The sequence below is a fragment of the Homalodisca vitripennis genome, chromosome 4 (genome assembly GCF_021130785.1).
Source record: "Homalodisca vitripennis isolate AUS2020 chromosome 4, UT_GWSS_2.1, whole genome shotgun sequence".
Lineage (NCBI taxonomy): Eukaryota > Metazoa > Arthropoda > Insecta > Hemiptera > Cicadellidae > Homalodisca > Homalodisca vitripennis.
The window spans coordinates 27,533,424-27,547,141 of NC_060210.1; the positions used below are offsets into that span (position 1 = coordinate 27,533,424).

Below are 13,718 nucleotides of genomic sequence, written 5' to 3' on the forward strand. Positions count from 1 at the left end.
GCTTTTGACCACTAATTGGCTGGAAAGTAAATTCGTACAATGTATCAACATAAGTGACCCAGTTTTAGCATTGCAGTTTTTGTCGGCAAGTGCTTGAGTTGATTATCAATAATTTTTCAGAGACATTATAATAACTTATGGGCCTTCATTTTTTCTGGAAAGATTAGTCGAATTTTCCTTGTGTTCCAGAGACCTTCGCTTATCGATGCCCTTGGTACTGATGCATCAACCATAATACTCCGCTGTGAATTACACCCATCGTTCAAGTCATTCTTGTATTTTAAAATTCGTAATTAATGACGGGGACGTACCGCTCCTCGACTTTGCAATATATGACAACTCTCGTCTCTGTTGTGCGTTATCCTGGAAGGGTATAAACCAGCCGGAGAGGTTCTTGGTTAATCAAAAACACCGACAAGGGTTTTAAGTTGACGACCAGTGCACAGTATATAGAACCCGCCCGACATTTTTAACCTGAGAAGTCTACTCAGCTATGTACGAACGTATTTAAGGCGAATATTAGTGAGAATAAGAGCAATGGTGATGAGACGCAGCATTGCTACTATTAAAATGGACTATTATTGATAAGAGAGAGCTCAATAACAACGGCAACCAAAGGAACTCATTCATTGCAAGGGCACTAAAATTTAGCTCCTTCTTTAAAACTCTTAAAACTCTGTTTCAAACTCTTGCTATTTCCTCTACAGAATATTGAATCTTTAAATAAATAGTTAACCCAACCAAACAGTACTTCACACAACAACGAAAATGAAATAATGAAATAGTATCACCTTAATAAAATATATTATTATTTAAGATAAATGCTTAAAAATAGACTAAATGTAACATAGATATTGTGGAAGAATTAACGAATGTGGTTGTTCCTCACAACTTCGGGAAAAAACAATTTTTTAATCGTTTACTAAATATTTTGGAAACCCAGATATATCATACAGAAAATTTGAATCACGATCTAAAAAGCTTTAAGTTCGAAATCTGCACGTAGAAAGGTGAGATACGCTCTAACTCCCCTTAAATAATATCATAAGAGTATACAGGTGCCTAAGCAGTCGGCATTGGCCTTTTTCACGCTACATTGCTTGACGGTCAAGGTGCCTCGTCTCTGACTTTCACTCTCTCCGGTTTGGTGCTCAGTAGGCTGTAAAGCTTGCATATTTTTAACATGCTTCCAAGCAATGTTAAAAATGCTAAGAGCTGTAAATTGTTTAAAGTTGCATTAAAAGAGTTGTTATGGAAAAATTAAATTTAATATTACTGGTTCTTGTTGTGTTGTTGATTGTTGATGGGTTTGTTACAATTCTTGTTATAAATGTTATTGAAAATAATTTTCAAATAAAATTAAGGTAACTTATATATATTTATTTATTTGTTGTTATTTGAATGATTTTATCTGAGCTTTAAACATGTTTTTGGGAATATTGTTATGAGTTAAATTATGCATATTTTATATTTGTTTCTTCTGTTTGTTGTTTTTGTTATTGTTATCCTTGAATATTTATTTATTGTTGTTAGGATTAAGTTATTTTTTATAAATGTTAATTAATTATAGTGACTGCATTATTGGTGAGGTGTTTACTCTTGTATTAAAACTGCATGGACTTGACCACAAATTAATTTAAAGCATAAAATAAGTAATAGTATATTTAGTGAAATGCAGACAAACCCAATAGGGTTTTTGCATTTAAGTATAAAATGATTTGTAATTGTTGTCATTTCAGAGAATAAATAAATAGAAAAAAAAAAAAAATTTTACCTTGAACCGCTTGCACTCCGAATAACCTATCTCGTAATAGTGGAGATTTGGTATTTACTAAATATTTGTGAAACCTCCTTCGATGGGTGGTTTCGAAGAGAAGGTGCAAATGTTACTCAACTGCTTGGATGAGTTATTTAGGTTCAATTCAAGAGACATCCAACAGGAGTACGTTCGAGGGAGATCACATTTAGATGTCCAATGCCAAGCTTGTTGCCATGTCCCTGATGAGATACAGGGTTGCCACAGACCGCAAACATTTACTCTTAAATATCATAGTATGTGGAGGGCTTGTTGTGGATTTACTTAATTGTTTAAATATGGATTGAGGGTAATTGTTTATTAGTTTATTAGTATTAAAAAGGGTGCATAAGCCCAATAAGATCTATTAAAGAGGGGATTGAGTATTTGCAAGCTGCTCAAGGGGCCAAATGTATAGAACCAGTATGTAAGGCAGGCGCCTTTTCACAGAAGTACAAGTCATGGTCAACCGTCTATGATTACTTTGTGTGAGTTTTTTTTTATTTAAGAGTATAGAGTTAGTTTCTTGTAAGTTTAGAGCGTGACGGCTGGCTTCTTAGAGAAATCACCATAAGGGGCTTCCGAAGCACGTGTATGTTTTTTTGGGGTTTAATAATAAATCAGAAATGGAGAAGTTTAGAGAAGTCAAGTAATTTATCGCTACACATGCGAGTTTGGTGAATAAAAAGACGTTGGTGCCAAGTCAGTGCCACCTCTATCCCTACAAATATTTTCCTCCACTCGTATTACAGCCATTCCTTTTGTTTCAATCTATATTGTTTGTAGTGTTTTAATTACAATAGTTATGTTAATTTGTAAATTACGTTCAAACCATAACATAAATGGAAAAGTTTTTAGTCTGCAATATATATATATATATATATATATATATATATATATATATATACCACTAACGTATTGGAAAAGACTAAACACGATCGATCCTAGTCTCTAAAACAAGACCAGTGTACAAAGCTAATTAGTGAATTCCAAAAGGACGAACTTTATTCAAACAAACGCCACTGCCATGAATATTCTTAACATTGTAGTATTCCTCTTATAGAAGGGACGTTGATTTGTGCCCATTTGTGTTTGATGGTCTAACTGTCTAACGATTCTTACTTCTTGTTTGTAACTGATTAAGTTGTAAAAAACTTAAATTCAACAGTAACAAAAATTGTTTAAAATAATTTTCTTTAAAGTAAAAGCTGATTTCTGATTCTGAACTACAAGATTCAGTCATTGTTTATAAAATAATTCTGTCCATCTCTCACCATAAGTAGTTGATTATATATTCCAAAAATAAATATGTGCTATAACAATTTAATTTTTCTTTATATACATGAATACACACATTTATGGCCATCTAGTAATATTTGAATATTTTAAAATAGGTACAATATTCTCTATTACGAATAAGGCAATGTGTGCGTGTAAATTAAAGCAGTACTTAATTAAGCTAACATTAATTAGAGCGTAGACTTCTCTTCTTATAATTATTAGGTATGACAAAAGCAAACAATTATATTAAAATCTCATTACGAAATGCAATTTTATTTTATTAATTTAAACAAGCAACACTATTGCAAACAAATAATAAGTTTTTAAAGGATACATAGGTACGAAATATTATTGTTAAGAACTTATATAATGCGATTATCTTCTGATAACAGAAAGATGAACAGGTTTAAGGATAATAATATGAGTCACGTGTATACCATGAATGTGTTCAGGTCAGTTTGAACTACAACGTAGAGTAGCCGACTGAATACAAGCGGAGTTGTACTATGGCACAATTCTCTTCACTCTTTGCTTTGTTATTGTTCTCTGAATTATTTCATTTGTAAACTGTATTTTAGGGGCTCGCTACTATAGGTACATAGATAAATAGCTTCAGGATATATGTCTGATCTTTCTACCTTTCCTAAACAGTATTTTTCTATTAGTTACTAACGTATGAGATCATCGACTTAATTGTTTTCAAATCAAAATCTCTTTGGTAATAATTAACATCCATATGTTAGCAATGTTCAACACATATCCAATAACTCAATATGTGACCGCATAGATAGTGCTTGATATTAAGGAGTACTTAAAAAGCCTTACAGAATAAATATTTCCATCAAGAAAACAAAGCTAAAGAACTGAGTTTTGTGTGTCACGAACAATAATTATTTATACAAAAAAGATGTAGACAAAATGTAAATTCAAACCTCGGCTGCTGTAACAGCCTCACAGTCTAAGTTCTACTTAGTTTTATACTATGTTTTGATTGTTTTTATTACAAGCAATCTATAAAACATATGTTTCAAATGTAATAAAAATGTAAATAACAACAGAAGAAATAATGCAATAACACAAGTTAACGTTTGTATGAAATTTGTGCATATGCACATTTACTACGCTTATTTTAAGCTGAAATGTTTTTAGATTCAACTTTGTTCGAACAAACAAATTTGTGATCAATAAGGGCTGAAATCTCTAACAAAGGGATTGAATTACCCATATTGTGTTTATCCCGCCTACACGACTCCCAGCAAGTCCGGTCCAGCCCAGTCCAGTGCCGCAGAAGTTTGTAGGTCGTGTCTGGCGTGCCGGAATGCGCAGCCGCAGAAAGTGGGCGCATGCGCGGTGTCACTCGTTACACGGACCGACGCCACGCGTGGGCACCTGCGTGTTATTGCCGCGCTGCGTCGTATGTTCAATAGTTTATTATTAACTGTTGTTACTTGGCCTATGTGACGGGCGTCATGACTTCCTTCCGTTCCGTTGTGAGACATTTGATAACACAGTTATAATATTGACATATTTCGGTCACACGATGGAGAAACACCTTCAATTATATTCATATTTTTGTACACATTTTCTTGTTTGAAGTTAGTCCTCCATATCATGGTCAACATATTTAATCAAAACATTTTAATGCGTTATAAACCGAAAAAAATCTTAATAGAATATACTCGTAGTACGTTGAAAGATTAATGTCTTTCTAATTGCCAAAAAATGTGTTGAGATTTTTTACGTAGTCAGTATCAAAAACTGTAGTTAGATTCTACGTGATCTTCATATTCTGGATTTGGAAGACCTAAATCCCACGGGGAAGTATTTTGATTTAGGTTTTAATTGTTAAATTCTCCCTCTATTTACCACAAAATAAGAAATATTTCCTTAACTGTCCAAAGCCCCCTAGAATTATTTTATTAATGAAGGCCCATTCCCTGTTAAGCCTTATTCTGCCCGTCATCATGGGCCGCTGGCCTAAAATTATATTTTGAGTTAAATCGTTCAGTACCATAAAAAAATTAACAGAAATAACAGATTATTATAACTTGAAGTACACCTTAATACAGTACGTGTTGAATAAGAATCCATATTTCATATTTAACGCATGTATATGGTATGCTTATAAGAACAAAATCGTACCCTCAGTAAAGTTTATGTTTATTTAACCATCTGGAAAATACCAAGCACTGGATTATTCCTAATGAAAGATTAGTAAACTGCGAGTAATTGTTAAAGTTACAAATCCAATGATATAATTTAATACGATGGCATCGTATAATCTTAACTTACATATTTAGATCAACTGCTAATTGTTACCACTTACGACCTTTGAAACCCCATAACTAGCCTTACGAAAGCCCTTACGTCTTTTAAGGTAATGAGTATCGTGCTAAGTGTACTGGGTCATGAGGTGATGCTTTGTTGATAATATTGACCGTTTATTAGCAGTTACAATTAAAAATGTGTAGTTCAATAATGTTTATGAATAATGCTAAATGTCAATCCACCCCGTGGCTTGAAGGGAGATCTAAAACCATGTAAATTTAAGTATTGGTTAAACTGACAGATTAAGATACGATTAAAAGTGAAATATTTTATAACTTTACTGTATAATGTCACCAAGTACCTTCCGTGGTTCTATGAAAGTATTAGAGCGAAGATATGACACAGGGAATGTTAGACGCATGAACCATTGGAAAGTTAATAGTTTTTTCTAATATATTGTATTTTGTTACATATATTACGATAAAAATTAACATATAGATGAAACTGATATTTCCTAAATAGTAACATATTAGTTGGTTTAAATAATGAGTTACTTTCACAATTTAAAATAACTAGAAAAATCTCGATTAAAATGTACATAATATTTTGAAGAAAGATAATAAAAACTGTCACTCTCTTATGAATTTCTGGGGCAGAGAAGAAGGTGAATGATCTAGAGACACGAGAAGACCAATCAGAGTCAAGGTCAGGCATGTAAGAGATGTGTCTGCTGCTGCTTAACGTAATTTTGATACGAGTTTATTGCTATGGAGTGGTGTTCCTGGGTAATGTGGTTTTATGTGAGTGATTTCAGCATTACAGGTGCTTTCACTTTCGTTTTTTCTCGCTACCCAACATGAGATATTTTTTGCAGTAACACAATTTAATTAGTTTATTCCTGTGTGTGAAAATGTTGTTGAATCCGATGTTTCTACTTAAATTATAGTACAATTCATTAAATAATGGTACAAGAATATTTAGTGTATTATGTAATTTATTGGATAATTGAAGTCTAGATGTCTGTGATAGAGCAACTATAAAGGAAGTAAACTGTAGATCTTTTATCTGAAAAGTCAAGCTAAAACTGCCTGTGTGTCGTTTTAGGATTTTATCTACAATGTATTTATTATCGGTATCGGGTACTTTCCGCATTCCACTTAAATATATTGCCGTCATTATTTATATTTTATTCACCTTTACTTTCATATTTGGTACGTCATAAAAGGAATACGATTGGATTATTTTACTTAATACGCTGGTTTCTAAGATTTAAGTATAATTGTGCTATAGCATATGATATTAACATTTCCTTTCCAGAAAATACACGCAGTTTTATGTTTTATTGAAAGTTTTGCAAAATAACAGAATATACAAAATCCCACGGTTACTTTTAAATCGAATTGGACAGTTAAATAAATAAATTAAATACAGTTGTGGCATTGTTAGACATTTCATAATAACTATAAATATATGTGTATACAGCGTGTTAAAAAGGTTTTTTCGTAAAATTTAATACACAGAGATTTATTTCAAAACTATTCCAGTGATCGCTGTCTTTAATGAGTATTTTACAATGATACCTTTAATACAGGACAATAAAGGATGACATTAAGTTTATGAAACACTAAACATTCATCATACACTTTTCTAATGCAAAATGATGCATCCTAGTCATAAACAAATGTTTAAAGATGGATGCGTGCAGAAAGAGACAGTCTGCGAGAGGAACTAAATGATGTACCAGTGACGAGTGATGTAAAAAGTAACTGGGTTAAAGATCACGCTTATAAGGTAGAAAGCTTGGCCTACATCTGAGCTGGGATCTTTCGTTCCACCTGCGTTACATCGCTGAGAAGACGCATCGTGTTCAACGGTGGACAAAAACTCCATATAATCAGATGGGAATTCCCACCATCGCCAGTATCGTAAGTCTACACACCGGAGAAAATACGAGCATAACTCTTTCCTAGAGTACTATGTCAGCAAGCATATTCATTAAACCAGTTCTTTGTAAATGAACAGGTGGCGGAAGGATCACTTATAAGCAAAATGCCAGAGATTCAGTGTGGTCCAGAACTAGGTCCGGGTCGTTTCTTCCGCCAGGAAACGAGACAGCTTTCACCTCGAGGTGCAGCCAGTCATGTGCAAAACCTTACATGGAACATGAGGAAACGTTGGCTAAGAATAATCTAACACTTCTAAGTATAAAAACTGAATAGTAAATGCAACTACACTGTAAAGTTTAAAGCCCCATGTTGTTTGTTTATTGTAATTGTTAAGTATTTTGTTGGTATTACTATTCTATACTATGGTTTAAACATATACGAATGCTAAGGCATTTATCAAATCATTCATGTTCCAGAGAAAATCTTTAAGAAGAAGCTGATGACGTCGATGTTAGCGGCGATGCTGATCCTGAAACTCCTTAAGCTCAAGGCCATGTTCTTCCTGCCGCTTTTGCTCGGTGTTGGCACCGCCAAGAAATTACTCTTGAAAGTCCTGCTATTCCTGTTCCCAGCTCTCGCTCACCTGTTCAAACTGTGCTCGTACTATCATCACAAACATGCTAAATATCATCACCATCATCATCAGGTAATGTAACCTTTCTTAAGTCTAGTAAGAACAATTAGCTGCATTATTTTGAAGCTCAAGAGTGTTTCTGAAAAGGATGTTTTCATATTTTATTAGAAAAAGGTATAATCTCTATTAATCGCCTGATAGGCTGAACGAAGTTTTTCTTAAAGGATTCACAGTTATTTAAAATTAAATCACTATATTAGAGTAGCCTATGAAGTCTCCTACATGAGACAATAATCACCAATATGTATTCTAGACAGATCAGTGTGTTAAACCTGTTCGTTCTAGTTGAACCATAAATAGACAATTTCTAGGTTTTTGAAATGTCTTTATCAAACAATCTTTGTCAAGTTTTTAAAAGGCCTCCTTACTAATAAAGCTCCAAAATAAATGAAGGTTTTCATTCTATATCTACATTTCCTCTGTTTCTAAACATGTTAAGTATAAATTTTAGGCACAGACATAAGCTTTTCCAAATTTTGCTAAGGTTGTTCCAATACTAAAAGTCCTAGAGTAAAATTTGATTTATGCATTAATAATAGGTTTATAATGCTATTTTTGAAAAACAAATAGATATAGTAAAGATTTTGTAAAGAGCTAAAAGCTGTCGTAGTCGTGTTTTTAATTTCACAGAACTATAAAGATGAGTTTAGGAGGCCTACAAGTAAACGTGTTTAATAGTGAAAGCAAATGACGCAATACGAGCTAAATTGCTAGATGACAAATTATTTAGGTGAGAACATATTAATCTAAGTTTTGATAATATGAAAACGAAAGCACTTGAGCAAGTAGAGCCTGCGCAATTATCACACTGCGGATAATGAGTGGGAGAGTCTGCTTTGTCTGACAATGGCAGAACTAATGGTCTTGTTTAGCACGTATGGACGTCCTCATTAGCTTTAATAATAACAGTCAATTAGCTAATTGGAGCACTTTTGAGCATGTAGGTAATGGAATACATTTTAGTGAGTTGGAGACTTCTCTTAAAATTCTTCCTTCGTAGCAAACGATAAAATTTCAATTACCACTTAAAAATGTATCTAAACTGATAAAATATTATTTTTAAAATTAGCCAGTAATTTGAATTTTTTTTATTCTGGTGGAAGTACATTATACACGTAAATGATATACGGTCCCTTACATTTGTATGCACATATTGAACTATATGGTTACAAGTTAACGAGATTTTAAAGGCTTTTAAGCAATTAATAGGTTTTGAAATAAATCAAGAGAACATTTAGTATTCTTTATGAAAAATGTAACATCATGCAGAGCTTAACATCATATTTGTGATTTGAAAAAAAAATTTCACCAATTATTGCTGTGTGTAATTAATAGATTATTACAAATATTTTATCTATTACTGAAACTCTCAATGCACAAGTATAACTATATCATAAAACAAATACGTCAACATTTTATTCCAAAAGTATACTGAAAATTAAAATGTGGTAGGTGAAAAATTAAGTACTATGTAAGATTGTACAGCACTATTTAAATACGCAGCTTCTGTGACTTCTCTAGCATTAGGGTCTCTGTACTCTGCTTTCTCAAGAGTAACATTGAGTCTCCATCACATTGGTCTTTTTTTGGGTCCTAGATATCGTAAACCTTCTCCACTCTCATCCAGATATCTTCTCACAGCATTCTTAGCACAACTTACATGACTTGAACCAAAGGTGCTCCACATCTACCTATCCTCAAAGACAGAATTATCCAAACATCTTCGAGATTCTTGTATCAACTCATCCCAGTCCCTAAGTACCTCTGGGTACTTCAGTAACAGGAAAACGTCAGTTATGGCATCGTTATAGATCCTTCGACCTGTGAATCCATGTGAAGTTATGCGCTCCTCTGTATGAAACATTCCGGAAAGAGCCTACCTTACTGAAAGTAAGAGGAGGTGTCCCAATCGTTCAGTGTCTTTGGAGTCTCTGAATCACTCCAGCTGTCATGATCGCGCGTTATAGGTACGTGTAACGCAGTTCTTAATACATTCCATTGATGAATACATTTAAACAATAACAATTTAAACTTCTTACAAGAAGTGCTCTACATTTCCCAATTTAAATGAAGGCCGAGACTTTGTTCTATACAAACGACTTACAGTTAGGCGTAGTAAATCAAGCTAAACTCGGTCGGAAGTTTCTAAGCCTAACATACGATATAAGTTTTAGGACTGTTGTTTAGCAAGTTAGAAAGGGTTGCATATGTCTAGAGTTATTGGGTTTTTGATATAGCTTGTAGTTAATGATCAAACTAAGATATACCCAACTTCAACAATTAACATAATTAAAATATTACGTAAACGGCAATAAATGTACAAGTTGATCTTAAATTGAAACATATATGAATTAGTTACTATGAATTATAAAATATTAACTCGTTTGACCATTAACAAATTATGATCGGAAGAAAAACAATGTATATTTAAATGTATTAATAAAAAGTGCAAAGTCATAATAACTAAAAAATTATTAAAAGTGTTGAACAATATATCTAAAATCATGAATAGTATAATATATTGCACTGTACACTGTACATCGATAATGAAATTAGTTAAGTCATACGAAACAGTAACAGATTGACAAAATGCTTTATGCGTGGTGTTTTATTTGTAAAATGGTTAATCAAAACTGTTGTATGTACAAAAAACAAATAATAAAATTAATCATCTCAAAATATATCTTTGTTTAGTTTTTTGTTTTACCTACCGGAATCTTTAATTTAGACATATCAGGTACATTAATGTAAATAACTCGAGAAAATAATTGCCAATATATAAAACGGCAAGTCTTCCCTTTAAGGCCGGTAAATAGGACGATTTCCTTATGAGATGATGGTGCCTGTCATGGACCACAGGTCTGTGGAAGGATCTCATTAAACAGATTAAGGAGGATAGTTGATACAGCTCAAGCCTATAATATTTATAAAATGTGCTACAGCAAAAGATATGATTTAAACTTACCCTATATATAAAGTTCGAGGTTCTTGACCGGCAGGAATCGTTTCACCCAAATTTGTTATAACTATATAATTTTCACTTACGCTTCCATCATAATCTATGTCATTACCTTATTTACTAACGATACCTAATTGTGTGATGCTCATATTGTATTGTAACTATGGGATAGATCGCTCACCATCACCATCACATCCCCGTACCTGTATACACGCCAGTGCACACCGCCCCCGGGGAACTGCCTGCCCCCTATCCTGCAAGTTATGAATCCTCGGGTCCCGGCGGCGTGTACAGCCACAGCCGCACGGAGTCCCCGGGCAGTCTGGCAGACCTCGCTGCCTGGGGGCTTGGAGAGTATCCAGCTGCCTGGGATACCTTGGGAGTGGGCGCCACAGACCTGCCCAAGTACACGTATCCTACTCGAGCGCAACAGGTAAGCATCGGGAAAATATAGTTTCACACTAACTTCATGTTTTACCCACCTTTACCTAAGTTAGGATCCGGTTGTTCTGACATAGTTGATTATTTACTTTTTATCTGGTAAGCCTTGTCTTATTTTTAGTTACACACAGTTTTATTCACTTAATTATTACTTAAAATACATAGTCTTTAAGTTATGATTTAAAATCCTGTTTAGGGTCGAAGACCGTTCGACGCTCATAAATGTTTGCAGCCTTATAAATGAGTGTACTCAATGTGCCAGATTCGAACACTTCTGCATGACTTGACTACTACATAATATAAAGATGTTTACTCTTGAGAATGAGAAAGCAGATTAAATGATCGCTTCTGAAATAGAAACTGAGATTACTTGCTGTGCCATACACGGCAGGCCAGTTGCAAAATAGCGATAAGATGTATTTCACTCGGATAGCTTCACTGTTGAAGCAGTAATGCAAACACTTTTTACGGTTAAATGATCAAATAAGTTTTTGTGTCTAGGGGTCTCGGTTATTTGGATTTGATTATTTATTGAAATAATTGGATTTAAAACTTAAAACGTATGCTTGAAAATATACCTGTAAAATTAGACCTTTTTTGACACAACTTATGGAGAAAACCGTAAAATAGTCTAAAATTAGAACAATACTCAAACATTAGGCAAGCATTAGGTTTTAAATATAACAGTATTTCAGTGTTAGCGTTCGACAATAAATTTATTCTATAGCTACGAATTTAAAATCATAAACATCGGCGATATAATGTAAAACATACTGGATAACAATATTTATTTTACAAGAAACTTGAAAGAATACATTACTTAAGAGATTGTAAGGCCTACGATCGGAGGCGGACCTAACACGCGTGGATTTGGTAACATCACACATTCCCATCCATTTTAATGCATGACCACTGATTTTAGATTGCTTTGCCCTGAAATTTCTGTGCATAATTCCTCTTTCGTTTCTTAATATACTGTTTTAGAGCAATTCCAAATAAGTCATAATATTGATGAGTAATTGTATATATATATAATATATATATATATATATATATATATATATATATATATATAAATGTATACCGGGTGAGTTTTTTAAAGCGATCCAATAGCTAACTTTTTTATTACACGATTTAGCACCACACTTTAAATTTGGAACTTGCTCAAATTTTTTAAGTTTCACTCAGGAATACACTTTCAAATTTTTTGAAGATGGCCGCCATTTTCCAATATCGTGTATGTATTTTATGTTGTTTTAAGATTCGACTATAAAAAATAAGACATTTTTGCTATTGAGAGTTTATCAATATCGGTTCAGGAGCTACGTGGACTGGAAGTTTTCATCATCAGTGGCATGAACTCTTAAAGCACGTTTAATCAATGTTAGTTTTATGTGTTGTTAGTGTTTTGTTATATGTGCAGTTTGTATGTGTTTTGATATTAGAAATATTTTACGCTGAGCATTAATCATTTTCCTTTGATATTCATTTAACTTTTCGACTAAATGTTTAGTAAAAAAAGATTTGAGATAAAATAAGATTTCAGAAGGAGTGACTTAGATAGATCGCAGTTAAACAACCACATTTAAAGAATTATATAAAAAAATATTATTTTAATAGAAATACCAAAATAAAGGACGAGTTCTAATAGCTTAATAACTTTACAAGTTCAAATCAAATGTTCGAAGTGCCGCCCTTCTGTCTCAATTCAAATTTTGTGTTATAAGCCAGAAATATCAAAACCAAATTGTTCTTTGAAGGAAGAAAGATTTTAATAAGTTTTTAACTGTGTTTCTTGAGTCCAGCATTGACCGGTTGGTAAAACAACATATAGAAATTTAACCTGTATAGAGCCATAAACGAAACGTGTCCTTCGTGAACATTGATTACAAGGTATCACAATGGTTTTACAATTCTCAACCCAAAAATTCCGTTGAAACTGCAGCAACAGAAGTAGAGCTCACTGTACAAGATTACTGAATCTCCTCTGAAATGCATCCCAAACAGTCCAACCTGATAATGCTGGTTATAGTGCTTAAAGGCTGTTACAAACACGTTTTTCACTGATGGTATTGCTATTTAAGTGGTTTAGCTTCCACAGTAGTTATTGAAGTTTTCTATAATAACTGATACGTACAACTCTGTGAAACGATTGGAGTACCTTGTGTACAACAATGTAAACAAATTGTTCGCCCACTATTTTGAACAGCAATAATTAACAATGTTTATATGAAACACTAAAGATCTCGTGTAAACTGTTGGCTAGCCTCAGAATACTCTGTACATGAGGTCCAATGTTCAAACCTAGTGGTGTAACACAGCAAACTCTGAACTTTAATAATCTTTTAATTTACCTCTGTCGATGACATGAGAACTAACAGTAATCATTAAAGA

The 13,718-nt window shown here is 33.2% G+C and overlaps 1 protein-coding gene across 1 annotated transcript in view; it reads left to right on the top strand.

Moving 5' to 3' along the window:
* Positions 1-13,718, top strand: part of LOC124359076 — a 59,141-nt gene that overhangs the window by 11,532 nt on the left and 33,891 nt on the right. Inside the window, 2 exon segments of the mRNA XM_046811495.1 lie at positions 7,707-7,936; positions 11,056-11,316. Coding sequence (XP_046667451.1) covers positions 7,707-7,936; positions 11,056-11,316 — 491 coding nt within the window.